The 27,579-nt window shown below is 47.5% G+C and overlaps 1 protein-coding gene across 7 annotated transcripts; it reads right to left on the bottom strand.

The window, feature by feature from the left end:
• Window positions 1–242: 242 nt before the first annotated feature.
• Window positions 243–27,579, bottom strand: LOC128915878 (cystine/glutamate transporter-like). 7 transcript variants are annotated; one of them, XM_054216763.1, is made up of 16 exons: window positions 26,346–27,574; window positions 25,625–25,688; window positions 24,838–25,013; window positions 18,307–18,411; window positions 16,217–16,347; window positions 13,184–13,310; window positions 12,325–12,440; window positions 11,529–11,654; window positions 8,992–9,091; window positions 8,858–8,902; window positions 8,547–8,670; window positions 8,139–8,242; window positions 6,218–6,314; window positions 5,263–5,412; window positions 2,628–2,802; window positions 243–1,708 (listed from the first exon to the last, which is right to left on the bottom strand). In XM_054216763.1, exons 5-16 carry the CDS (start codon window positions 16,305–16,307, stop codon window positions 1,644–1,646), a joined length of 1,320 nt encoding a protein of 439 aa, XP_054072738.1. In that variant the 5' UTR covers window positions 16,308–16,347; window positions 18,307–18,411; window positions 24,838–25,013; window positions 25,625–25,688; window positions 26,346–27,574; the 3' UTR covers window positions 243–1,643. The 7 variants fall into 7 exon arrangements, 6 of the variants coding, with proteins under 6 accessions (XP_054072738.1, XP_054072737.1, XP_054072727.1 ...); XM_054216752.1 differs by having other exon boundaries at window positions 246–1,708; window positions 16,078–16,347; window positions 26,346–27,571; XR_008468793.1 differs by having other exon boundaries at window positions 5,263–5,350; window positions 16,078–18,411; window positions 26,346–27,575.

Raw genomic sequence — 27,579 nt, 5'->3', positions numbered from 1 at the left:
GCAAAGTCCGGTACGAGGTGGGACCGACCCATGTCTGGGAGGCTGGAAACATTTCCAGATCTCACCTGAAACCACACTATCATTTAAAGCCAGTACCTTCTCCCAGTAGGACTGGATTTCCTGTTGGACTATGTCCAGCAGCTCGTAAACGAAATGGTGGGAGGGGAGGGGGGAAACGAGCCCTACAACCACTCTGCTGCTATCCCGGCTTAATTTAGCACAGGAACAGGAAGTAGTCATAATAAGAATAATAATTCTCAATTGCTTTGGAAAAATAAACAAAAACAAAAAACCAACAACTTATTTATTTCCAAATCTTTACGGTGAATTTTACAAGTTTTGGTAGATTACATTGGGTTTGTAAATGGTACTTTGGTTTTACTCCAGTACATAAATGCTTGATAGAAAATATTAAAAATGCACCATGTTCTGCTATTCCTCTCTCTGGCCATCATTAGAGGAGTCTCAGCAAACTACTTCCCATCTTTTAGGGAAAGATTAACAGTTAAGTGATTGGAAATAGCTAATTGCTGTTTTATCCGGACATAACATTGCCGGCCACATTAATAATGTAAACCAAAGTAATCCAATAATGGAAACCTTTCTTATGTCAATAGTTTAAATGAGCATTTACATATTGATTCAGCAAGTCATATGAACACAGATTTAAAGTTAAAGCTCTGACATGAAGTCTTTCACGTCTTCTTACAGCACCAAAAGATGCACTTATTCAGGAATCTGCCCAAGTCTCATCGGTGATCTTGTCTAACTAAAGAAGAAACTGTATTTCACTGGAGTTGGGCTGAAATCTGAATTTTCAATTTCACTGGTAGTACCGGGTGAGGAGCGGGGCTGGGGAATTGGGGAGGGATCAGGATCTATTTCATCATGTTCTTGTTGATGTTTAGCTGGTTTTTTTTAATGTGTTTGTACATTTTGAAATGTCATTTCAGAAAAATAAAAGTCGAAATATTATTCCAAAGCAAGAGAAACTTATTCTGCTTATACAATAATTAAAGTAAAACCTTACTTTGTTAATATTTTCCAATATCTTCTCATTAACCCGAATTTGCACTTTCTGGTGAATGAAGTTTTATCCCCCTGCCTCCTCCTTTCCAGTTCATCTACCGTATTTCTAATTTGCTCTTCCCACCCGCTTCTCTTCATAATGCTGGTCCACAGCACGGCTACTACAACACTTCAGTTTGAAACTTGCATTTGGCTTCCATGTATCGGACCCTACGTTCTGCAACTTACTCCCTTCCTCTGTTTGCCAAGTTAGGAAATTAAAAAATTGCATGTATATACATACACACACACATACGCACACACTATTTTACTGAGGACTGGGCTAGGCTGCAAAATTAGGATCTTGGTTTCGAAGACACTCTGCAGGCAAAGCAAGCTCATTTCAGAGAACTAACTTGTTCTGCTAAAAAAGAAAAGGTCAGAAACAGATGTGACACACTCTTGCCGATCCTGATTGCCAGGCTCAGGAACACTCGCAGCAAGGTTTCGGCTCAGGCTCATCCTCATTTGCAGTGATTAAAAGAACGAGAGCGTGGCCTGTCTTTGGTAGGATCAAAGGTATCGGAAACGGAGTAAGTAGATTTTATCTTCTCCTGTGAGTCCTGATGGTTTTCTCAGTAAGTCTTGATTTCTTGTTGGACGACTTCCAGCAGTAACTGTAGTTTGTGTGTAAGATAATCTGAAAGGGGACGGGGCGGGGAGGGAAGGAAGAAAGTTTAGTCCAGAGGAAATCTCGAGATAGGGCTTAAAATCAGAGCATCAGCGTTGATGGCTGGATTACTATGTTAGCAGATTGCTGTAACTCTTTCCTTTCTTGCTGTATGTTTTCTTTTGTTCAGTGGTTACCGATTCACCTCAGCCCAACATCAAGTCAAAAGAAAACAATATTGATAACTGAAATTATAAATTAAACTCAGAACTGGGCTCTTTGTGTGACACCAGGGCTACACCCAAAGGAAATCTGTGCTAGACATTGCATGGAGTGGAGATGTATTTCATTTACGCACCCGCATCAGTGCCCAAAACCATCCTGTCCTCGTCACCAAACAGATAGCCTTCAGGTAGCCCCATCTTCTCCTACCAGTCCTCTCCCCAGCCTTCAAGCAAGTATGTTTGTGCACGGGGTTACAGTGTCTGCCTGTCAAGCTGTCCACCCTAACTTTTGATCTCGTTGCTCATTGTCAGCCAAATCTGACAGAGAGGTGAGGTGGTGATCCCGAAGATATGATGAAGTTTAGCAGGAAGCAGGGTTGGGGTGCTCAAGTGACCCTCTCTGTTCCCTGCCGTTGGTAGACCTCAGCCCTGTCTTTTTTTAAAACAAAGCATCAGGCTGGCTTGTCTATTCACAAGCCAGGCAGCCAGGGCCCGTGCCCGGCTGGCCAACCACCCACAGCACAGCCTACCCCTCGTCTCTTCGGCTGCAGAGGCTGTGTCTTGGGAAAGCCATTGCAGGGGTGGCAGGGTTTGTGATTTAGGTTTCACGAGGTCTGTTGGTCATGGAGCAATTTGTGTTAGAGATGAGCCCTGGGAACAAACCAACATCCCCAGCCCTGACCCTGCTTAGGGTCCGCTATACTGAAACTCAAAAACATACTTACAAAACAGGCTACGGCAACGACTTGACATTTGCCTATGGATTATGAGGTAGTAGACTGGAAAACCACTTAAAACCATGGTGCATCCGATGCTAATGTTGACAGGGTCTGAGTAGAAAGACATTGCCACTGTGAAGAGGCAGATGATGGTAAAAGAGACAGGAACGAACAAGGGAACCTGGGGAAAAGAGCACAGAAGACTCTCAGGCAAAACTGATGGCTGTGGCAAATCGGCCTCCACACTTGCCAGTACACACTGTATTCACTTCTCCATCTAAAAGAAGATGAGAAAAATCAAATAGCTGTCCTCCACACTGCTTCTGTACCATCAGTTGCAAATGAGTAGGATGCATAGAACAAAAATTGACTCATACCATCTTCGTAGCCCAGGTGCATGCCTCCTTGTATTCATGTGCATGAAAATGTAAACCTCACTTGCAACTGGAAACCAAGCAGGGGGAGAAGTCACCGATACCCCACTGGTTGCTGAATGTACTGCTCCTGTGCATGCACGTGTACCTACTTGCCACCTGAGGCAACTGCTGGTGGAAAATCTGAAGCCAAGAGTAGGAGCAGCACTTTGAATTAAACCGTTCTTTGGTTATAACACTCATGACTCATTTTGACCTGCCTCCAGCTTGCCTGAGACTTAGAGCAGCCAAAACAGGATAAACCAGACACCCTATCTTCATAGCACTTGCATCAAGAACATGAGCTTCAATAACACCCCGACGAAAGACCAAAGAAGCAGTCAGCACTTCAGCCTTACCCTGTTGGGTGAGCCAATTCATCTGGGTTATTTGGAGAGTAAGTCAGAAGACTGCAATAAACAATAGAACTGTGAAACATTCCCTCAGTCTTTGGATCCAACCTCAGCCAAGTTCCTCCTCGCCGTGGCTGATAGAACGAGGGAGCTGCTGGTCTCACCTAGGGTGACAATCTCTTTTCCGGTAACAGAGATCCTATTTTGGATGCTGACCATGCCGAGCTGGAAGAGTTTGGTTGCTCTAGCGATGGCAGCCAGCCAGCCACCAAACTTATGTGCTCTTGCTGTCTTTCCAGCTGGAGCATCCCCTGCCAGCCTCTCCTACGTGCAGACACTCACGCTGCCCATCTGCCTGAGAGGTGTGCGAGAGGACAGCTTCCTCCTCTTACTGGTGTTTTCTCACACCATTTCTAACTCAAAGTGCTACTGGGGAGAAGAAGTACCACCACAATCACATGTATTTTATGATTTGTTCTGTGTAAACTGGTGGCAGAAGACGACCTCTCTCTGGCCACTAGAGAGCAGCACATGCCCACACCACCTGCGCTCCTGCTGATAATTGGGCTTCGGGTTTGAAGTGGTTATAAACACGGGAGGTGGGGGGGGGAATAAAAAAATCAGCCAAACAGACCAAAAGCCCAGCATTTCCCTCCCTCACTTTATCTGCCTTTAGGAGCCGTTAAAAGCCTTAAATCTCTGTCTAAACCAAAATGGGGCAAAGTCTCAGCAGCTGAAAACGTCACCAGTGCTATCCACTAATTAACTTCCCCTGAGAAGCTTGGTTTCAAAGAAAAAGAGAAAACATATTTACAATCTGGGTCTGGGTGAGTACGCGAGTGCAGCCAGCCAACAAACTGGGAAGCTTCAAGGTCCCTGCTAAACACGCAGTCTCCAGCAAAGACAGAGAAGAAAAATTACCCCAAACTTCCCACCGGGCCTCGGGAGGCACAGGGAGGAGCCCTGGGAGCAGCGGGAGGCATTTCTGTCCCCTGAGCTTCTTGCTGATCGGCTGCCCGGTGCCTGTGGCCTCAGAGGTCCCCTCCCCAGGAGCTGGCTGGATGCACCAGGCAGGCACAACTGGAGACAGGATCAAAATGTACCCCTCAAGCACCACCTTGGCCAAACACCTTCTGCACATTATCCAGCAGTGGGAAAGGTGCTCCAAGGGCAAGAAAGCTGCTCCAGCACCAACTCCAACTTCCCCCACCAGGACGAGGAGCATCCCAGCACCCAGCAGCGTGAGAAGGGCCACCAGAAGGGCCCAGCTGGAGGCTAGGGAAAGGCACAAGAGGATAAGGCGTCCTACACTTTGTGGTACACATCCAAGCTCTTTGCACATCCTCAGGGCCTGCAGCCACAATAGTTGCACACGTGCTGCTTTACAATTTTTTTGTGCCAGCAGATGATACCCCATAAGCCAGGTTTGCTCCCAGGATCCCTCCGGCCATGCTCTTTTCCCCCAAGCCTGACACCCTCCTGCTTCTCAGCTAGAGCCGAGACTTACCTACCACTGAAAGAACATCCAGGCAAGGGCCTCTCCTTGCAGCCCACTAGAGACGAGTGTGGGAACTGCCTTCTGCACATCTCCCAGTTCCCAGCCTGAAACTTTGTCCCCTGGAGCAGGCTGCCATCCTAGAGACGTGACTGGTGACACCATGTAGAACCGGCTTTATAGGATTTACCATATCTGGCTGTTTGGGCACATTAACCGGTTTCAGGAGCTCTCCCTCATCCCTTATTGAGCAATAGGGATTGAGACCCCTTGCAGCCTAAAGGCAGCTGTGGCCATGTAATGCTCTAATTATTAGCAAATAAGGAAGAGAAATGACAAGCCTGGGCATTCCTGGCTGTTAGATACGTGCCATGTGTTACCTTGAACGGGCTGCGCAGCTCCGGGTGACGGTGGCGATGGACAATGAGCCCAAGGGTGGCTAATCCTATGAAGAGCCATCGGGAAAAGCTGAAGAAGTTCATTAGATGGTAGATATCTCCGATACACACCATGGCAGTTACCAAAGGGAACTGAGCATTGTGAAGATGAAATACAGTCATTAAACCCTTACTACGGTCCTCGGACTAGAAAGGGTAATATGGATCACCTCCTCCGGCCCCCCTGCAATCACAGGCAGCTATTTCACAGCCCCAGCATTTCAGAGGTCAGCGAGCTTTACAAAACAGCGACACAGACTGAAGGCAAAAGCCCTGAACTCATTTTTATGATGTGCTACACAAAGGAGCAATCCTTTCGAGATCAGCAGCATCTTTGATGCTTTATGTCCTAGGCAGGGCAATTAAAACATGCACGATCCAAAAGCCTGTGCTGTCGGCACAAAGGTTACCTACAAAGATACCTGCTAAGTTTTTAGCAACTTGGTTGACCTGCAAGAGGCACTGCAGCACAGTTAGGATGGAGCTGGACCATTGCCAGAAAAAAAAAACAGCACCAAAACCGAGACCATCTCTGCAAATGGTCGTTCCCTGCATTTCCACCATACCTGTGAATTTCAGTTTTCCAAATAGCCAAAGCCTGGCAGAGGTGTTTTCATAGGACCAAATCAAGCAGCAACCGTGGCAGATGGTAGGCACAGTACCTTTAAAAAAGGTGTCCAAGGCTATAAGGGAGGGACTTCGAGGTAGTGGGTTTGGATACCACTGCTGGCACAAGGGCACTTAATACTTTGCAGCCGTTTCCAATATTCCACCTTCTTTATTTTTCAGAGTCTGACTTAGTGTCTCAACACCCTTTAAAACTCCTCAGCTTCTCCAGGCTTTGCAAGAAAGCCAAGACAGCAAGAACAGGGCATGTCACACAGCCAGGTCTCCTTACCATCAACATGACAGCAGGAAGGGGTGTATGCCTTCGAATGTGGATCATGGAGAAGAGAGGAGGCCACTGTCCTTCCCTGGAAGCCACAAACAGAGTCCTAGGAAAAGACAGGGAGCCCTATGCATTAGCATCCCACATGCAGACTAGAAATGAGAAGATCAGCCGCTGGACTGACCTGAGGCCACAAGGCGCATCCCCAGCACAGGTCTGCTATTCAAGGCCACAGTTCTGCCTTTAGGTGCACTTTTGGGGCATTTGGAAGAAAACCCCAATGTTGAATTCCCATAGCTTTTCCAGGACCAGTTAGCTCAACGCAGTGCAGAGCCCACCAGCAGGACCACCGGCAGCATCCCCCTTGGGCGGCCCATTATCAGAGACCTTTGGGCAAGTCCAAAGTGACCATGAATGAGTTCAGGCTGGAAACAGAAGCAAGAAAGTTTCTTGCCATCAGAGAAGGGGTTAATCTTTCCACTAGGAAGTGGAGGGGTCACAAATGTCAATTCTTTACAAGAGAGGCTGGTGAGTCTATGAAAGCGAATTGTCAGTCTTGATGCCTATATTTTTTAATATATATATATATAAAAATATATAAAAATATATATAGATAAAAAAATAAAGTGCAATTTCCTCAAATAATAGAGAATTTGCAGTCCTCTGGCCAGCTATTGGAAAATATATTTTGGCATACTGCCGAGAGGCCAGCTACACACAAGACCAGCTACAAAAAGACATCAGAGAGCTCCTTGCCTCCATCCCTCCTTCGACTCATGAAAGGGCGATTAGGGAGAAGGCATTGCATCCAATTTTATAAATTTAATATCCACAAACAAACCATGCCAGAGCATCAGCTGGGCTGGAGCAGGGCCAAAAGCAGCTGGGGCAAGAGTGTAAAACTGTTTTTATTGCCGTCTCCGTGGTTTTGCAGGGGAGTGGCTGGCCAGCAGCCAGGGAGGCCCCATAGCTGTTTATGTGGCCTTTCTGCAGTGATTATGTTAATGGTGCCAAGATGGGGGAGAGAAAGGCAATAGGGACGCGCAGAACTTCTGTGCCATCCAGGGACTTCTCATCCTCAAAGAAAACCACTATCTAAAGGAGCTAATGGGGAGGATTCTCCACACCTGTATTTAATACAGGACTTCAGTGGATCAAGTAACTCATAAGCTTTCGCGGTATGAAACATCCCTTTCATATCAACTGATTTTTCCTTTTGCAATCCAAGCTGTGAAACAGAACCAGCTCCAGAGAGTTCACTCAGGTCCTTGGGACCAGCACGACGTGCTTCTCCATAAGCTCTGCCCTCCTCTCCAATTTCAAGGCTCCCATAAGGACGTGCAGTGTAGAGGCCAGTGAAGCTGGCAAGGTGACTTTGCCATGGAACAAAGCTTTACTTATTGCTACAACAAGACTTGTTGATCCTCAACTATTGCTTTAGGAATAGCCTGTCCCTGATAATATTTCACTGAGCTCAAAGCAAAGTCCTCAAGGGAGAGTTTGCCTTTGGCCAGAGATCCTCACAACAGAGGGACCCCGTGCCCTCTAGCAGAGCAGCTGGGTGAACCCAGTGAAAGAAGAGCAGGTCTCACTGAGCAGCTGCCAACGTCAACAAATCCTCTAGTTCACCAGAAACATTGACATTTCACTTTAAACTGGGAATTTAAACCGAAGAGTGGGGTGGAAGATGATAAAAATCTTTGTTTCTGAGCAGCCCTAGGTACCAAAGCCTGGACCTGGCCAGAAATAGAAAGGGTCAACTCTTAGCCAACAGGAACCATCCTGTAGTTGATATTCTGTGAGTCAAAGGCCTTATTTTTCCCACAGGAGTGGCTAAAATGCCATCATATGTGTGGGCAGTTGCACAGGTCGCTGGTGCTTCCCTCCGATTCAGTAAGCCTAAAGAGCAATAAATTCTTAGGGACGTGACCTTGAAAACGTGAAGATTCCTCCATTCATGGTTCCAAAGCAGGACAGTGCGACAAGAACAGGGACCACGGAGATCAGGCTTTTGAAGGCTCGCTGCACAAAGCTCTGGAGGAAGGGAAAGCGCGACTTTAGGAACATGTGGTGATCTCTAAACAACATCAGATTCAAGAGAAAGACAACTTCCTCCATCAAAGGAGTAAAATATGACTCACAAATCTTGCCTTTTCTACTGTCATCTGAATGTTATTTTTCATTATCTTTTAGGCAAGACTAGAAGAAGTTACTGTCGTCCAATAATCCAGAGAAATGAGAAAGCGATAAGGCACTTTATTCGAAAACCGTCTCCAAAACACTTGCCGTGACCACACCTTCCTTTAGCATAAGGATGACGGTAGGGGAGACGACTCACCACAGCCACAGCAGGAGAAGCCAGAACATCTTGCGTTCCCAGGACTGTGTAATAGGAGACATTGGTGAGCATGTACCCCACAATTACCGTGATGACGGACACGATGACAGCCAGGGGGATATTTCTACAAGAAAGGGGAAGAGAGGCACACAAAGAACAAGCTGTTATCCCTTGTTATGCGCGCTACTACTGCAGATTGCGGCTGGAGTTGGTTCGGTGAACCCACAAACTTATTTCCTCTCATTCTGCATTTGGGAAAGCCACGCTACCCCAGATGCTGGTAACCCAAGACGACTTCTTCCCAGCCTTACCGTTCAGGTCTGACCAACTCTTCACGCACAAAGCTGGTCTGAAACCTGCAGGGTGGGAAGAGACAGGGAGAGAGTTTGAGCCATGCCACGGGCACCAGTCTGCTGCCCGGGAGGCGCCCTCCTGTCACACCTACCAGCCTGAATACGCGAACATGCCTGCGTAAAAAGCCAGGGGCAGCTTATCCAAAACCAGCGACTGCCTGTCGAAAGCGTCCTGGAAGTTTTCCGTGTGGCCTGCAGAAGAGATAAACAAATGGACACGGAGCAGGAAAATGTCAGAGACGGGCTTCCTTCCCGCGGGATAACACCCCTTGTACCTCTTGCCCAGACCTGGGAAGAATGTTTGTGACTTCCTTGGAGACAGATATTCGGATTTGTTTCATTGCTTTAATTTGCAGCGCTGTGCTGACGCGTTTACTTCACAAACAGGGACAGAACAAATCCATCCCCCATCCAGCTACGGGACACATTTCAGGAAGGGCAACGGCGGCGGCTGGTTCTGTTTCAGACAGAGCCTGCTGTGGGAACGGGAGATCGTGGAGACGAGAGGACCCAAGTTGTCCTGTCCTTTCTTTAGGCCCAAAATTAATTCGCTGGGTTGGCCTCCCTCCTCCCTTCTTCCAGCCCCCCAAGCAGCTGGATGCACGCTTCTCTTTGATGTGGTGCAGCCAACGAGGCAGCTAATTTGGCTCTGTCTGTGCTCCCTCCTGATCCCGCTGCCGGAGCACTGACCCCAGCCCCATGCTGGCCGGAGCATGGGAACCAGGACGGAGGAAGAAGCAGGGAGCGAGGACAGCCATCCTGGCCCCCCACTCCGGGCACAATCCCTGCCCGCCACCCCTGCCAGCCACCCCAGCTCGCCTGCAGGAGGAGGGAATGAGGACATGGAGGGAAAAGCAAATAAAATTTAAAAAGTAGAGGTGGCTCAGATAGAGATCCCATTTTACCAATCCCCCAATTTTCCTAAAAATTCTAAGCTTGAAATAACAACAACAAAAAAATCAAACAAACAAACAAAAAAATACCAAGTCAGGATTTTGGATATGAACCATATTTTATCAAACTCAAAAAAAAAAAGTAAGGAAGGGAGAAACACCTAACGGCCTCTAATTCAAAGGAAGACTAATAAAAAATTCAGTCAAAAGGAGATGTATTTCCAGCATTTTCAAGTATGGGTAGCCCAAGGTTTGGTTCCACATCTATATTCAGTTCTCCCTGTCAAAATCTCTTTAAAAGTAAAAGGTACAGAGCTCACTTAGTTGGGCTTTGCCGGGAAAGGGATGAAAAGGCAGAAGGCACGTGGAGAAAGTCAAGCCACTTTGATGGAGGTGCCTCTGCAAGGAGCTCTGTGACGAGATTTGGGCATTTGGGTTTGAAACACTGGCCCAGCAAGTCTCTAAAACAAACCTGACCCAAAGGGAACGTAATGGCAGAGGAAAGGACAAGAGTGTAACCATAGAAAGTAGAACAAGGCAAGGGAATCAGGCAAACTGATTTAAAGGCACAAAACTTATTTTTAAGCACAAAAAACCCAAGTCAATAAGAAAACAGATTTGAAGAAAACTAAACCAAAATACCGGAGTGGGCATATCAGGGTAGTCTTTTTATGTTCTAAAATGACTGCTGGTAAGTGATGGTGCATAAAAAGGATTTATTGTCTGCAATGCATTAATGAGTGATTTACAGTCCCCCATGAGTCACATTAAATACAACCTGTCATATTGGGGTCTCTTGGTGAATTCTCCCTCCAGATGTCACAGGCACTTCTCCTCCTCACTGGAGGACTGGTGCCAGGGCTCCAGATTGTCATTTAAAGGCATTCCTAACAATAATGGCTCAGGATTTCTAGCTGCAGGGCAGTCCTTCAGTTCAGAAGTGCTGCCAGCCCAACCGGATCTTTGCATGTTCAAAGGAGCCAGCTCCAGACATCAAAAAGAAACAGGAAGGTGGTGGAGCCTACTGCCTGTGTTGTTTTCTCTGCAGAGGAAGGTAAGAGCACGAAGAGGGAGCAGGCTTCATCCCTTGAGTGGGAATGCCTTGGGCTCTTCTATAAACTGAGGCTTGGATTAAAGCCAACACTCTTGTATCACTCCCAAAAGATACTACTGGTAGTGGGGGGGTTTCCCCACTCTGGATGTGAGTATGCAACCCTGTGCAAGTCCATCGTAAGTTTACTAAGTTACTGCCCGTCTCTATTAGGAGGTAAAAAACACATTAGCTTAAGCCACAGAAGGGTTAGAGATGCAGTTACCAGTGCTCAGCTGAGGGCCGATAACTCATTGCACAGCTGTGACTGTCACCACGGGATGCTGTCACACATCCCTGATGTCCATCAAATTTGTGCTGCTTTCGAAAGATTTCGAGCCACGCTGAAAACAGGCAGGTCTGACACCAAAGAAAGACCATCGACAGGGGAAGGTGCCTGTATGACCCTCAAATGGCCTCAGACACTGAGACTCGCTCAGTTTTGGGGCGCATCAGCCCAATGCAATGATGCAGCTTAGTGCCAGCTACGGTTGTGTCAGCTCCCAGCAAATTCACATCCAGCAGACAAGCAGAGAAAGCTCCTGCCAGCGAAAGGAGGACCACACTCGTCACTAGGGACCAATAAAAGCCGTGACGGGTGAGTTGTGTTGAGCACCCTCCCCCAGCCACGCAGCAGTGCACCTACCCTGGGCCAGCAGCATCATCCCTGGCACGATGATGAGCGCAAGGGCCAGCAGTTTGATGACGGAGAGAGCTGTCTGCAGCCGGGCACTCCAGGTGACGCTCCAGGAGTTGAGGGTGAGGACCGTGTCTGGAGAGGAGACCACACTGCGACAGCTGTAGCCCATGCTCAACACATGCAAGAAAAAAATACGGCAGCGCTGCCTGCTCTAGGGATGCCAGGGAGAAGGCTGTGTCTTTACAAAGAGGATGCCCGGGGTGAGAGATATCAGAAAATATTACAGTGTGGCCCAGTGTATAGTGCTTGAAGGGGGAGCTGAGTTATGCCCCTAAGAGGGACCAGGAGCCCGGTTCCTGTCGGGTGATCCACGCCTGCCTGGGGGGAAAGGTGTGAGTTTGCAGGGAGGTCTCAGCAGCCCCCTTCACAGCGGTCCCTGTGCCAGCACACACCAGCCTGGAGCAGGCAGGACAGCTTCACAGGCAGCAGGCGAGGAGTACAAAACCTTGAGCCTTACGCCCTCAACCCAGGTGGCATTTGCACAATTATAAGTGAAGAGTTTCTACTCCCGTACTTGGCACAATCCCCAGGGCTCCAGCTGCTCGACGGGGAAGCCCATTCTCCTTCTTAGAGAATATAGTGGCCCTGAACCAGCGCCTGGGATCAGGAAGTTTTGTGTGGTCAAGGAGGTAAGATAGGGCCCCGATCCCACAGTTATCCTAGAAGATAACACCCCATAAGTGACCCTGGTCTGGGGCAGAGAGGCTCGGAGATTGGCATTCCAGTAGAAGCTAGTACTTACAGTACCCCAGGAGAGACACGAGCTTCACGGCGGGGACAGGGGCTGCACAGGGGGCAAAAAACGGCTCCAGCATGTAGCGTCCAAATGCCAAAGAAACCACAGCGCTGTTGGCAGGCCTGCAGGGGGGGGAAATTGAGTACAAACTGTGGTCTGTGGGCAGCCAAAAAACGGCATCATATAAAACCGCACAAAACTTGGGAGGGGGGAAAGTTTCCCCACCCAGCTTAATCCTGCCCTCCCATGCAGATGGTGAATTCCCATAGAGTCTTTTTCATAGGTTTTTTTCAGTAACCAGGTAAAAAATCACATGCTGCAAAAAAGATTCATTCCAACTTGAAAGCAAAAGTTGAGATTAATTGTACTGAGCAATGGTTCATATGCCCTGCTTCATCTCAGTTTACGTGAAGGACGCAGGTTATTGAGAGGTGAGGACTTTCCTTTTAAAGTGAAAAAATAAATCAGTTACAAATTTCTACAATATTATCTAACTCGGGGCTAAATCAGCAAGTTGTCTGCACAGGAGAATCCAAAAAAGTTTCACAATGAAAACAGAAGATCTGAAATAAATCTGGCATCTATTGTCAGTCTCTGAACAACACTACGGCTCTTGGAGGATAGCAGCTGCCAGGGAAGAAGAAAGATATTCTTCAAGTACAGATCACACTGATCATGTGTAACTATTTACTCATTATGCCTTCTTCCTTTTATCACTGAAAATCTTTAAAAGTTGTTCAGATTTTTTTTTCTCTTTCCTTTACAAACTGCCTAGACCGTTCCCTGGTACCATAACTTGGTTTTTTTTTTTTTTCTTTAAATGATCATGGCAGCCATCAAAAGGCAAACAAACAAAAACTCTTACCTGATAGCAAAAAACTCTGCCCACAGGAATAAGAAACTTGGCAGAGGCCCTAATGTCTCTAAAATGTAGATATAATGTCCTCCAGACTTGGTGATTCTTGTTCCAAGCTCTGCATAACACAAGGCACCTGGAAAAGTTCAGGTAGAAAGGCACTGAGTAAATCATCCCATGGATTTTCTCTTTTCTGTGAGACTTTCCAGGGATTTAATTAATCTGTTTAAAAAGTAGCGAATTAGAGGAAGAAAAAGGGCTTTAGCAGAACCACTCTTCCTTATTTTTGTGTACTACAGTGTTCTGAAGTAAGTTTTGAAGTATTTGATTTCTCTGTCAGAAGGAAAGAAATTCTCCATTTTTCTGGTTAATGGTACAACTTTTCCATGGAAGTTATGTGGAAAGCTGTGTGATAGAAACGTTGCACTGAGCTACAAGAGATTTCCTTCGAAAAACATCCTGGAGGTCTGGGTTCTCACTTCTCCTCAGAGTTAGACTGGTGAAATGGTGTTTACAAGGCAGTTACATCAGTTCAGCCAACAGACCATCACTGAACTGGTCATTTCAATCACGTTTTTTGATCACAGACCACATTCCTGTGTCCTTATCTTGCATCTTCACATAAATCCCTTCCTTCATTCAAAGACATTGGACAGAGGACCTGGCAGGGCATCTCCTCTGAGAGGAAAGACCTGCCACTGGAGGAAGCACAGCCCCGATGGTGCAGAGCAAGAGAAGCGTCCGCGTGAGGGGCTCAGTCGGTCTCTTCTCACATGTTCACATACGAGTGCCCAGACAGACCCAGGAACTGCCTGCTCCTGCCTTGACAAGCGCCTCTGCACCTCCCTGCCCCTGCGCCGGGGCACAAGGAGAAACCCTGGGAGTGGTGTGCCGGAGAAGACAGCTTAAAACTTTCAAGCAAACGGATAGAAACCTTTATGCATCCGCCTGTGCCAAAAAAAATCCCATCTGTGTTTTCTCTATAGGGTAATTCATCGCGCTGCCTGAACGGGCCTATGTACAAATCTTAAGCCCTGACTACACTGGATTCACTTGCTAGGTTAAACATCCTTTGTTCACCAAAAGAAGTCATAAAACACTTGACTTTTTTTGAGCACAACTCTCCTTGCAATGAGGCTGGGCACTGTTGGGATGTGACCCTGTGGGGTAAGACCATCTCTAGCTGCGCTGTCTACTCCTTTGCCCAGCTCAAGTGGCTATGGAGGGAAAGTGCAGAGGAACCCTGTGCTGACATGGCCATGCCTCCAAGTCCCGTGGCGATCGTGCCATATTCAGGTAATGTTGATGGTGAAGACCTCAATTTTTCCCACTTCTCTGTTGGCAAATTTGTGCAGAATCCCTGTTCAAATTGGTGAATACAGGCAGACGCCTCATCTCATTTATTCCGGTGCGTCTCTTTACATACTTCAAGTGTGAGTTCAAGTGTTTGCTGAACTTATGCTAGGGGACTCGTATAAATTCTGTACTTGAAAGAAAAAAAGCATGTAAGAAAGCAGGCCTTTTTAATGTACCGCAAAAAAAGTGTCAAAGAAATGAGCAAGGGAGGTCATCAAGCTGATAAACGGGAAGAGAAAACCAACAAATTTGGCTACAAAATACAATAACTTGATAAAGAGGTTCCCAAGGCCCTTCCAGCAGAGTCTATCAAAGGATGTAAGAGAGAGAAACCTTTCCAAGTGCAGAGCTACATGATCAGCACACACACCTTACCATTTATCGCTCTGCTCAGTTAAAAGAAACACCATGCTCAAGTTATATTTTAAGATTTTTCTTTAAGCAAAAGTATATCACTCACCAAACAACCACACATAGGCTGCAACGTGAAATATCGGTATGCGCATGCTAAGAGCAAGAACCACATTTGTTGCCATATTAAAAATTTAATATCTCAATTTCTAAACTTGTGTGTACATGTCACAGTGCCGAAGTGTTCTTTTCCCACATGGAGTATTTATCCTCTGTTGTCTTTTTGTTCCCAAGTTGTGACAGAATAACTTTAAAGTCACGCGCTGAAATAAACATCAGATTTCTCCCTAGTGCTGAGAGATCTTGCAGTTCTCCTAACAGCACCTTTACAGTGTTTCCAAGGTGATGGTTTTATACAGCTAATGAAGGAAACTAAAAGCCATACATCTTATCCATCATAACTTTAAGAGCTACTTTATTTCAGAAGAACTAGAATGAAACTGTCATCAAAAAGTCCACCCTTTGTGAGAACAGACTGGTATTAAATGTCAGACACCGAGTCATGGGTAATGCACAGAAGGCAGGGCTGAACTGCCCCACTCCATCTCCTGCTCCAAGGCAGCATCAGACACATCCAAACCATTTCTGACAGACACCCAGACACCCACCCCCGGGCTGGTGGATACTCTGCAGCTCCCCAGGCAACCTCTGCTCTAGTGCTTCTCTGTCCTCCCCAACAGAAAGGGGATCCCTTACGGTGTATTAAGACTGTCACTTCTTGGCCTTTTCATAGTGTCTATGAAAAGCACTGCACAGACTCACAAGTGCCTTTTAGATGCCTACATCTCCCTTCCACCTTATAGAATGAGTCCCCTCATCATCTTCTCCCAGCTTTCCTGGCAGAGACCACGCTGTCTCCACCTGCAGTCATTGTCACTCCTCTGCCCTGGACTCGCACGTGGTTTCATGTTCACAGACCGTAAGTCCTGGGATTTGCTCGGTCACCGTGAGAGAATCACTTGAACTAAAGACCCCTGGTGTCCCCGCTCAGGCTTGTTAAACCTCTGTTTCTGTAGCGGTAGGAACAGGCAAATTTTGATCTAGTTTGCTCCCAACTTTTTATGCATAAAAACGTGCTGGCTCCCCTCACCGCCCAGGTGCTTAAGCAAAGGCTGACAAAGCTCACCACCACTCACCGAACATCGAGAGGACCCCACAGGCAAACCAGACCACCAGGGAGAAACCCACGCTGCCGGAGTTTTTCAGTACTCCTTTTGGGGAGATAAAGATGCCACTGCCAACCATGCTGCCGATGAGGAGCGAGAAAGCCCTCACCAAAGTTATCTTTTTCCTCAGAAAGACGGCCTCCTCTTTTTTCTTGTCTTTCCCCATGGCTTGCTTCTAATCCCAGGGGAAGGTGGTGCATTCAGGAGCTACGGTCTCCAAAGTGTCCTCAAGGCTCACCTGTAAGACGAGGAAAGAGTTAGGGATTCGGGGGTCTTTATTTCAGGACAAGATTTTTCACAGAAACCTGTCAAGATCTGTTGAATCCGTTCTCCTCAGCTGCACCAACCAAACCACAGGTGCATATAACGCTCTCAGTATCATCTCTCACATCAGTACAGCTCCAGAGAGGGACTCTAAGTGTTTTCTCTCTCTTCTGCCAAGGAGCACAGAGCATTACAAGTCACGTGCCACACTTCAGGACACGATTTTCAAATTCAGCTTTGATGCCCAGTCTGGAACTGGCCAGGTTAGGGTTAATTTAATGGGACCTAATTTAGGGGAACATTGATATCGGCACACTGTCAGAAAGCAGATTTCAAATTGCAAACCTAATAATCAAGACCTTGAGGATCTCTGATATGAAAAAAGTTGGTTTGTTTTTTTCATTTGAGGAGCAAAGAGCTCTGTTGAGGTAGACAGATGATTTACAATTTTTTTACTTCCTTCCCAGCCTCGCTGAATAAACGAACCCTGATTTTCTCACTAGGGCTTCATTTTATCAGTGTTCCTTAATATACTGTCAAGCCTTTTTGCTATCAGAGTGTCGAAGAGGCAGGAGTAAGTACTGTTTACAAGTTGTAAGGCAGAGCATAGTCGTCGGTGTCGGACAAGTCGTTTCTTCTATTAATATAAAAACTTTCCTGGTAATAACAGCAGGAGTGGCGCTTTTCCTAGAAAAGAGGGAACTTCAGACACTCCAGGGATCACACGAGCTCATCTAGATCCAGCTCTCTCACCCCGCAGTAACCTCCTACTGCACCGTCTTGTCCCTCCAGGCTCTCTCAGTCCTCGGCTGGCACCTTCACCACGAAACTCACCTTCTGCTTAGGTAGGTAAGATGAATTCACCTCAGTTACTACTCTCTAATTGGCTGCAGCAAACCTGTTTGTAGTTTTCCTAGCAGCAAGGCAGACATTTTACTCTGCTAATCAACCCGGGCAGAGCAGACAAGACAGTTCTGGAGTTGATAGCTTGGCTCCTGTCCCTCCTCCTGCCACACATCCCCCTCCAATGCTCACACGCATTGATTTTCCTGTTATTCTGGCACAGTAAATTGCAGGTATAGTGAATATTTGCCCCAGCCCCATGGCTGTATACGATTGCAAAGTTACACTGTACATGAGACCATATTTTATGGATTTTTAAAAATTATTTAATAATTGCAGTGTCCAAGAGCAGGCAGCGGTCACCTACAGAAGAAGAACTAAGCAGCCAGAAATTATTTTCTTGATAGTCTTTATTTTCCATCCATAGATATAAATGTCCCCATAACTTTGAGGGGACAATCCTTGTTAGCACTCACTTATTGCACCCCTTTGTATGCCTTACGTAAACTCAGTATAACTAAGGGCTTCTCTCCCCCATCCCCGGCTATTTTCCCCCCTGGAAAGCGGCTGGAAAAAGCGGGGGTTATCACTTTCTCCACACACATATGAACAGCACATGCAGAAAGCCCTCACTCCTGCCAGCAGCGTTAGCTGGTTTCTCTGAGATCGCGCCAAGCCTGCACAAGCATCTTCGCAATCAAACCAGCCAAGTTTAGTTATTAAACCTCTAATGAGTCACGGAGGACTCCTTAAGGCTGAGATGGGTCACATCAGCCTCCTCTGGTCCCGCAGAGCTGCCTCTCAGAGTTCCTAAACCTCCCAGGGCTGCTGGAGACGGCGGCTCCAGAGGGGCAGGGAAAGACCCCCGGGATCTTCCTGAGCCACCAGCTGCAGTTCCCTCAGCCGCTAATTAATTAGCTCACGTGAAGTACCGGTATCTTCTGGGATTTCTCAGCCGAAAAGAGAACCCCAGAGCATTTGTTTGCAATGGTGAAACACAGAGGGCTCACCGAATTGAAACCGAACTGAAGAGAGATGTTGTGCACAGCTATGTCTAAAATGCTGCTGCGAGATAATTAAAAGGGCACTTATCTGTTTGGCTGGGTTTTAAACAAAGCAGGTGCATTTAAAATCCATCACACTCCCATTTCTTGCTGGGATCCCGAAGCAGCAAACAGCAGCGTCTCTTCTCAGGGTCTGAAATAACACAAAGCAGGGGGAGGAACAAAAAAAAAGGAGATATCAAGTCAAATTTACAGACCAGGTTAATGATCCAAAGTAAATACCAAACTCCATACTTCTGTCCACATGCTTCTTTTTTTTTTATATATACTACTGCCGTGCAAAAGGACTGGGAGATAAAAGAGTCCAGTCCAGTAAATCTCAGAAACGCGAAAGCTATCAGGATTTGTTCCAGAAGCTGTTGAAGGGGGGAGAAAAAAAAAGAAAGAAAAAAAAAAAGAAAGAGCAACAGAAAGCTATTGAATAGCACTTCAAAGAGACACCTAGCAGAGCTCACCGCCTGGAGAGACCATTCCTGCCTGCTCCGCTTTCCAGCTACATTCCAGCACCAGGCACATTAAAATGCAGAGATGCTAATCCTTGTGGCAATGCTTAAGAATATTCACAATGTGCTTAGCACAAAGGAAACACACAAAGCTGCTTTTTGTTCACCCTTTTGACTTGAAGGGCAGGCTCAAATCCTTCCCTTTCCAAAATGCGGCACCTTTGCAAGAGATCATTGGCCAGCAGGACTGGAGAAAATCCATTTCACAACTTTTCACACCTGCTGGATCTTTACTGCCTTGTTCTTCATCTTTACTGATTTATTATTTTTTATTATTATTATTATTTTTTAGCTGTTAATCTTACCTCACAGGCACTGCAGCATGGATGGAGATGGAGACAAGTGTAAAGGGAAAACTATATTTGTTATTCGTAGTGATGTCTAGAGACCCCAGCTGAGAGCAGGACCCATCGAGATCAGCGCAGAGGCAGAGTAGATGTTACTCTGCTGAAAGAGCTAGCGATATAAACAAGCAAGTTGGAAAAAGCAGAGGAGGGAGAAAGGATCATTCTCAGCCGGGGAGCTGAGACCTAGAGCAACTAGTGACCACCCTCCTCCTCCTATCATGCAGGAAGCGGGTGGCATCCCTGGGAAACAGGTCATACCTCCAGAGTCCCAGTTCAATGACTTACTCAAAAAAAAAAACAAAAAACCCAACACCCCAGTTACTAGGGAATACTCCTAACTATTTACAGCTGTATTTTCTTTGCATGGGCCCCAATCGATACCATACAGCCAAGAACAGGTTAACCCCTTCCTTTTCGTACTGCAAACGATGCAGGCATCAAACCGTTCTCCCCAGTCCCACTATTTTTTTTTTTTTTTGGTGCCAAAAATGTCACTCCGATTCAATGTCCACCACAAGGCACAGGATCTAACTAAATAAAAATCAGCAGTGAATGGGAGCTTTTTTTATTCATGCATGAAAGTAGCATAAATAAGCTTTAATGAGACTGGTGGTGGTCTGTTCTGGGAACCCGATCAGAAAATCTATTTAGGAGACCTGAGAGATGTTTGTTTATAGACGAAAATGAACACAAGAAACAGGCTGAAAAGACAAGACATGCAGCTCAACTTCTTTTCAGCTTTCTACAGCTGGTTTACCACCCTGGATAAGAAACTGAAAGGGACAGTAGTTAATAAATCAGACTCAGGCTTGCAGCCCGAGATGTAGGAATAAATCCAGGGTGATTGCCTTAGATGTAAATGTAAGAATAATTTCCACCAGTGCCTCTTTCTACAGTTTCACAAATTTAGTCTCATGAGTTGTCTATCAAAAGACTGCCATTTCCTAACATTTCTTTCTTAATGACAATATATTTTTAAGCCTTGACAGCAAAATGGCTCTTGGCTCAGGTCACCCTTACCACTTTTATCATCTCATTTAGGCATTTCCAGTTGTTCTTTAGGCAAGAGTGACGTTTTCTGGAAAACAGACTGATGATGTGGTGAGTCTGGACCTCTTGATGATGTGACGATGACCTTTTAATTGAGAACCTAAAAGTGTTGAATCCACACTTTGGCTCTTTGGCTAGAAATTGGACTAAACCGAGTCCGGTTTTCAAGCAGCAAAATTCCTGTTGCTGTTAGAGTTCCTTCCTACCGGGCTTTATCTCCTACACCAAGTTTAAAATTCTTCATTGCAACCAGTCTGCCAAAGTAGCTGTTACAAGTGGAGATGTTTTAATAATAGTAGCACTGATTCATTTTCACAAGATGTACAGGTGATCTGACGTCATCGCACTTTTCTAAGCACCCGAGTGTAACTCTCCATCCAACTGCCACAAGAAACTCACGCTTCTGTCCACCCATGCTATGAAAGTTGTGCAGGAACACTGGCTCCTTCATGAGCATTTCTTCCTTTCATGTTGCCAGTGACACGCAAAACACGAGTATGGGAGAGGCACACATCTGATCAAAATAGACTCAACTCTTCTTCTAAGCACCACCTATTAAAGACTATCAGAAAGGTGCGCCGGCATCCCTGTGAAATGAACTGACTCGATTCCCCTTTCTTACAAGCAGGAGATGGGAATACCCCAGGCACTTGTCTCCCTGCACATCGTACCCAAAGGAGCAGCACCCAGAGGACCAGGCACTGGAGCACACAAATCCTAGGAAAAAAAAGCCACTTAACAAGGAGATTGTCTCACATAGTAGTGCTTCCAGAGGCCAACATCTTGGCTCTATAATACCTCTTGTGGGGCACAGTGTAGGGAACTGTCCTTAGAGCTTTGTTCTTTTGTGGACGGCTCTCCAAGTAACAAGCTGTTTTCACTCTCTAGATCAGACCTCCTCCCTGGAACAAGACAATTTGTCCTATTTGAAACTGTTTTCTTAGCTGCGTAAGACAGAACACAAACAAAAATAAATCTAAACATTTCTAGCAGAAGAGACCCAACAGAGAAGTCTAATGCTGTAGCAAAGTATGGCCAAAAATTCCACAAATGAGAATTCTTCTTAACCAATTTCAAATTAAAAAAATAACAATCCCGTAATAGAGCAACATCCCCCCACTCCTCCCAGCAATTTGTGGCGCTGCATCAGTGCTGCGGTCTGGGGTTAGCCTGCCTTTGACATGGATCGGGGCAGTGCCGATGCCCGACGGCCCTCACTCTTGCAGGAGAAATTCCTCCATGAACCAGGCCTTTGTTTTACTTCTTACCCTGGCTGAAAGCTGTACATGATATTGCTTCTTAGCCACAGCTTGGAGATTTATCAGGAACAAGTTTAACAGCTTCAAGCTGCTCCCTGGGGAACATGGGTCCCCACCGCGGTGTAGTGGGTGCTAAACTGCCACCCATCCCTGGTCTGTGAAGCTGCTACGGCAGGGGGGGGCTTTATCAAGGCCAATATATGGCCACCAATGTTAGGCCAATGGCACCATGATCCAGAACCACCTGGTGCATTTGTTTTTGAGCAGCAAACTAATCCCAAAGCCTTCCCAGCAAATATTCTGCAAGAACAGGACATGTTGCCTGAATGAAGGGCAATGCCAAAACGGCCATGCTTATCACCAGCTTTCCTCACAAAGAAGAAACTCTCCACTAACACAAGGTATTTTATCCTGCTGTGGAGATAGCTCTCTCCAGCTGAAACCCTTTCTGGGTGCAGAGGAAACCCTCCTCTGCTTCTGCTATTGTCAGATATTGTCAGATGGTGGGCCCCCTGCGATGGAGGCTCCAATCTACCCCCACCTTAACCATCTGGAACTGAAGCCTTTCGGAGCTGACTGTAGTAATAAAACTCCTCTTTCCAAATTGCCTCATATATTACACTGGTTTCCCTCTCAATCTCACTGCAACGCTACTCATTTATCACCCCAGGCCTCCTGCTCCCCTAAGGCTTGACCACAGTGCCTGGCTTTGTTCCTCCTCTTCCTGCCTTTAGGGAATCCAAAAGAAAATTTAAACATTAAAAAAAAAAAAACCCGACCCTTCACACCTGCATTAGCCACTCGCTCCGATTGCTACTCACTGTCTACATAGCTGTCTAATTCACAGTTAATCCTCAGTGTTTTGTGGTAAATGCCCACTCCAGTACCTGCCCCACACACAGCCCAAACTCTGTCTTGAACGTACCTCAGGGTAGCGGGGGGGAGGAGGGGGACACGACTCTCTCCTTTTGGCCTCTCTGCTCAGCTGTTACTCATTTATTAAAATATAAGCCAAATATACAATTATGCTGGAGGGAACATGTTTCCTTGTTAACTCTTTCTGGCTCTTATCCAGAATTCCTCAGGCTGGGGGGATTTATATTTCAGATTAATGGCTCACCATTCCCCACGCTTCTGATGGAGGGAAGGGGAACAAGGAGGGTTTTCTCCGACCAGAACTGCTACCTCATCCCCCCTGTGAGAGGATACAGAGTTTCTGGTGACCCGTCCCAGGTAACAGGGAGCAGTGCCTTGTAAAAAGACAGCAAACCCTCCCGCCAGAAGGAAAATGGGATTTATGCTCATCCTTGCCAGCACTTACAGGGCTTCTCTAGCCCAGCCGTGGACATGGGCTGTGCCGGCAGCCACCAGACGAGGGTCTTGGTGGGGCACGGGAGCAGGAGAAGGTTTGGTTAAGGGTGGCAGTTATCGGAGGGGAGGGGAAGTTCTCCACACTGGGTGCAGCTTGGGCAGAGCTTTAACCCCCTGGTCTGAAAGGAGGATTTCCAGCTGTGCACGCAAATTCCTCAAAGGTCCTGTTTTGTGCCTGCAGCGAAGCAGAAATACAGGATTGAGCCTCATGGTTTAGAAGAGGCGAGGGAGCGAACACCTGGCACTGGACTTCCCAGGCTCTCACTAGCTGCAGCACGTTTTTACCTTCAGCAGAAGCTGAAGTGCAAGGACATAGCAGAAATACATGCTGAGGGGCCATCAGGCTTCTGATCACAAAGAGTCTTATCCCAATAACTGCACCTATTGAGCTTGCTACGAGGTGACATTTGGAACCATGTCGTCACAGGGATGAGCTTGCAGCCGCTGCCAGCTTTCCCAGAGCCTGAAGGATAGCACCAGAGACTAACCAAAAACCCAAAACTTGCATGTTTTTTCAGGTAACATACAGGCCACCTCCCCTTTTCCCTCATATTTAGTGAGAATCAGATTCTAGGAACGCGTGTGTCAACAAAACCAGATCAACACACTCACTGGGAAGGTTAAGTCAACAGAAGGGCTTGTTTATTCAACTTTAATGTAAGTACAGTCATAGAATTATCTGCTGGGAAGGACTTCTGGGTGCCTCTGGTCCTGCCTCCCATAAGAAGCAGGAATGTTGCCGACACTAGCTCAGACCAGCCATGGCTTTGTCTAGCCAAGTCTTAGAACCCCTCAAGGTCAGAGAGTCCCTGACCTCTCCAGGTAACCTGTTCCAGTGCTGCACCATGCTCCTGGGGAGAAGCTTCTCCCAACATCCACCCTGAATGTATCAAGCCACCACTTACAGCTGTCATCCACAGCCATATTATCTACCCCTCCTGAGACCTGCAGGAGCTCAACCTCATCTTTCCCTGCACAGATAAGCTCGTACTTGCCTTTGGTGATGGTCCTTGACAGCCCTCCTTCTCCAGCAACCAGGGCTCCACTAGCCCCCAGAGACTCACTTCAGGTTTCCCTGAAGTCAGTGGACTCTACACAGCTGCGGGCTGTGATAGCTTAAGCACAGATAGCTACAGGCAAGTGAAAGGCACCAAGTGAATATTCCCCTTAAACCTGGAGGCTCCAGCATGTCTTTGATGTCTGCGGAGCCCCACACCCAAAAGACCTCCAGCCTTGGAAACTCTGGTTTTGGCTCTTTTTTTTTTTTCTTCTTCTTTCTCTCTCTCCTTTTTCCATCCTGGACTTTAAGCCTCCCTACGATCTCTTCTTGTCCGCATGATTGCATCATTCACGGCAGGTAAGGTTGGCATGAATAGAAGGAAATACAAACAGCACTTCACACAGCATGCCGGCAGCTGGGAGAACCTGCAGCCAGTAGAGGTTACAGACCCCAGTCAGGTCTAATAAGGACTTGCCTCATTGGATGGGCATGAACTACAATTGCGATTATTCACATTGAAATAGAGGTCACTGCGTCTCCCGCTTCAGAGGCAAATCTGAGCGCTGCGGGGCATCTCAGAAGGAGGTTTCCTTTGTGCATGGCTCTAAGCACGAGGCCAGGGCAGCCCGGTAAGGCTCTACCGGTGGCTGCTCAAAGGAAGAAATACCACATGGTTTTTTTTCCCTTGTTGTTGTGGCTCAGCACGGACACAGCATACACGTGGAGAGGGGAAGGGAGAACTTTCTGTTGCAGGATGGGGCCATAGCCACATGAGGCACTGGGATCTGGGGTCACTGTGACCACTGTGGCCATCCCGACCATGGAAAACCTGAGTTCAGCTCCTCTCCCGGGTGCTTTAAAACAATACTTGCCAGAATATCCCTGGCCCCTGTCCTCTCCACACAGCTCCATCCTGGGGGTACTTGCTGTGCAGGCACCAGCAATTCACATTTCTCATTTCTGTCCCCAGCAGACTTGCCACTTAAAACAAGGAGAATAGGGGGACTGTGCAGGGCGACTACCACTCACCTGGCAGAGGTGGGACGAGGAGGCTGTTTACCCGAGGAAGATCACTGCTCGCTATCGGCAATGCTGGCTGGCTTGCAGGATCCTCTCCATGGAGCAAGTGGTGTGTGAGAGGTGCCCCATGCAAGTGAGAATGCTGCAGAATTCAGGACATCTGTACAAATTCCAGACCAATGCAGCTGCTCAAATATAATTATGAATATTATTAGCAATTGAATTGGGAAGGCATTACAAAACAGCTAAGGAGAAAGAAAATAAACTGGCATGCTGTGATTGATGTAAGCATGTAACGGTCTCCACATGTCCCTGGGACCAGAATGATCTGCACCAGCTGAGGCGCTGCTTCCAGAGACGGAAAAACACTTCCAAGGGGAGCAGCCACAGAGCCAGGGCCAAGCCCTCGCTCCCTGTCGCAGCGCCGGTGAACCCCGCGGGCCTCCCCTGCCATGCAAAGTTGGTGTTTCAGGGACACAAGGCCTCTGGCCACAGTTTGGGACTGAAACGTGATCAGCTAAGGATGATTTTTAAGTGGATGTCAAGAATGTTCCTCAGCCCTGTTCAGAGTTGAACCACTGGGCCACCAAGAGTGCTTGCTTACAACCAGCGGTGATACTGAGCATCCCTCAACCCCACCACAACCAGCACGAGCTGCCGGTCCCTGCCAGCCGCTTTCCATCCAGGCACGGCCCCTGCTTGCAGCTGACATGGCCTATCGGTGCTGCTGAGCCCTGGAGAGGCACAGGGACAAACGAAGGGGGAGATGATGGTCAGTGTTGCTCGCTGGACTCACCCATCACAGCCACAGGTGTCAAACAGCCACCCTTCTCCTTTCCTGGAGTCACTTCAGCCGCCACCTGCCAGGCACACAAACACAAGTTGGGTGCAAAAAGTTGGAAAAAAGTTTCCATTCCAGATCAAATGGTGAGTGTCATTCAGCCCCAGACCAACGTGCCACACACTGTGCGACCGTGCGGACACGCAAAACACATCCAGCCTCTTGCTGTTCTTCCATAAAGCAATTCCAGAAAGAAGGCGCAACATACCCTGCATATCAACAGAGAGAAGATACGCAGGTAGGACATAGTAGGAAGATATGCAACAAGTAGGAACAGTACTAAGAGATTATCCCCGATGCATTTAACTGGTTCTTCTTGAGATGCTTTTGTGGCCACCCAGCACCAGCTACAGGCCACTGCGTTCAGGCAATCCCTGAAACTCTCTCATCCCTCCCCAGCCAACTACTGCTGCTGTTTTAGATGAAGGAACAGGTTTAGCATGTTCTTTTTCCCCCTCCTCCCCTATATTCTTTTTGTTTTACCCTAGTAAATCTGATTTTAAAAGGCACTAGCAGAACGCTACAGATGTGCGGCTGATGGAGAAGCAAGCAGCAATTTCAGTCCCAAGACACAGGAAAGCCAATGCGAGCCTTTCCACGGGTTTCAGCGGGCTTGGGGTTAGTCCTTCAGGGCAAGAAAGGAAGAGCAACACAAACCCTCGTAATTTGTTCATACCCTCGAGCAGCAAGGAGCCTGGGACACTCGAGGTGAAGCCTTTTGGGGCTGCCCAGCAGACGGGGCGAGAGCTAGCCGGCACGTCCGGCACTGGATGTTCCCACCCAAGCAGGATGCCTGCAGATGGTTTTTCCAGGAGGGCTTGGAGGCAGCTCGGGGATTTTGCTGCTGATTCAGGCATTCTGCGGCGCAGGCGGAGACCTCGCCGCTGGCGCCGGGCCCCGCAGCTGTGCAACGCCTGGCACACGCCGCCGGGGATGCCGAGCCAACAGGGACAAGCTTGGGGCGAGGGGGGCTCGCCGGCACCGCTCGCTGGCTTCCAGCTGATGGCACCACTGGAGGCTTGTGTCCCCCCCTTCAGCAGGAAAAGCTGAAAAACAGGCACTGGGGGACAAACCACAGGAAGGGCGTCCCTATCTAGGAGAGAAACGAAGACTTGGTGTACAGCACACGCCGAAGGCGTTGGAGCACAGAGGAGGGATGTCGGTTTGGCACTCGAGCGCAAACAGTATGTCCCTGCCCTACCACGTCGCTGGCCTTCTTAGGCACAACTATTTATGTTGTTGGTACAAGGGTACATGTCCCAAAATACGTAATTGTCAGGCTTTTCTGAGAGCTCTTCAAATGCCGTATGTCTCGGTCCATTCTCCCAGACTGCTTCTACCTACAGGGAAAGATGGCCTTGTCAGCAAGGGCTTTGTTTTCAGATGCCAGCAACTATTTGTGGCAGGGCCATTTTTCTTCCTGCATTGCTGTAGGCTCTTGTAGAGCAATAACTTGTTGAGCGTGAAGATAGTACGGACCTCATCCAAGCTCTGTGTTGCAACAGGAATGTATATGTGCCCCTTCCCCTTCCTTGCTTCGCTTTAAAGTGAGTCATCTTACACAGATGTTGGGGCAAGCACAGATACGAAGGAAGTCCTCCAGGTTTATGATGTCCTCCTGAAAGCCCCAGAGCCTGTGCCTGCCAGCTTGTGTTTTTAATGCCTGGCCACAGGAGCGCTGCAGGAAGGGCAGGACCTTGTGGCAGTATTTTCGTTTGCTGTGTTTCCAGGGCATCTCCTCTCTTTTGGCAGCTCGCAGTGGCGGGCAGTTAAAGGCACTTCTGAGTGCAACACCACGCAAGCGTCTCACTCCAGCTGGCAAGGGCAGGGGAGACAAAAGTAAGAGCAGCAGCTCTGCAAAGGGAAACGAGAGGGGTAAAGACGAGGGAATGGGAGATTAAAACATCAGA

This window comes from Rissa tridactyla, chromosome 1 (assembly GCF_028500815.1).
Source record: "Rissa tridactyla isolate bRisTri1 chromosome 1, bRisTri1.patW.cur.20221130, whole genome shotgun sequence".
NCBI lineage: Eukaryota > Metazoa > Chordata > Aves > Charadriiformes > Laridae > Rissa > Rissa tridactyla.
The sequence above is the reverse complement of the archived record's forward strand: the minus strand, read 5'-3'. Positions and strand labels throughout refer to the sequence as shown.

Coding starts and splice junctions, on each gene's coding strand:
- LOC128915878 (XM_054216752.1), bottom strand. CDS start 16,273: ATGGGGAAAGACAAGAAAAAAGAGGAGGCCGTCTTTCTGAGGAAAAAG. Junction 6,315..8,138: donor GGAATCTTCACGTTTTCAAG/GTCACGTCCCTA, acceptor GTCTTTTCCTAG/GACTCTGTTTGTGGCTTCCA. Junction 1,709..2,627: donor TCGTTGCCGTAGCCTGTTTT/GTAAGTATGTTT, acceptor GTCCCCTTTCAG/ATTATCTTACACACAAACTA.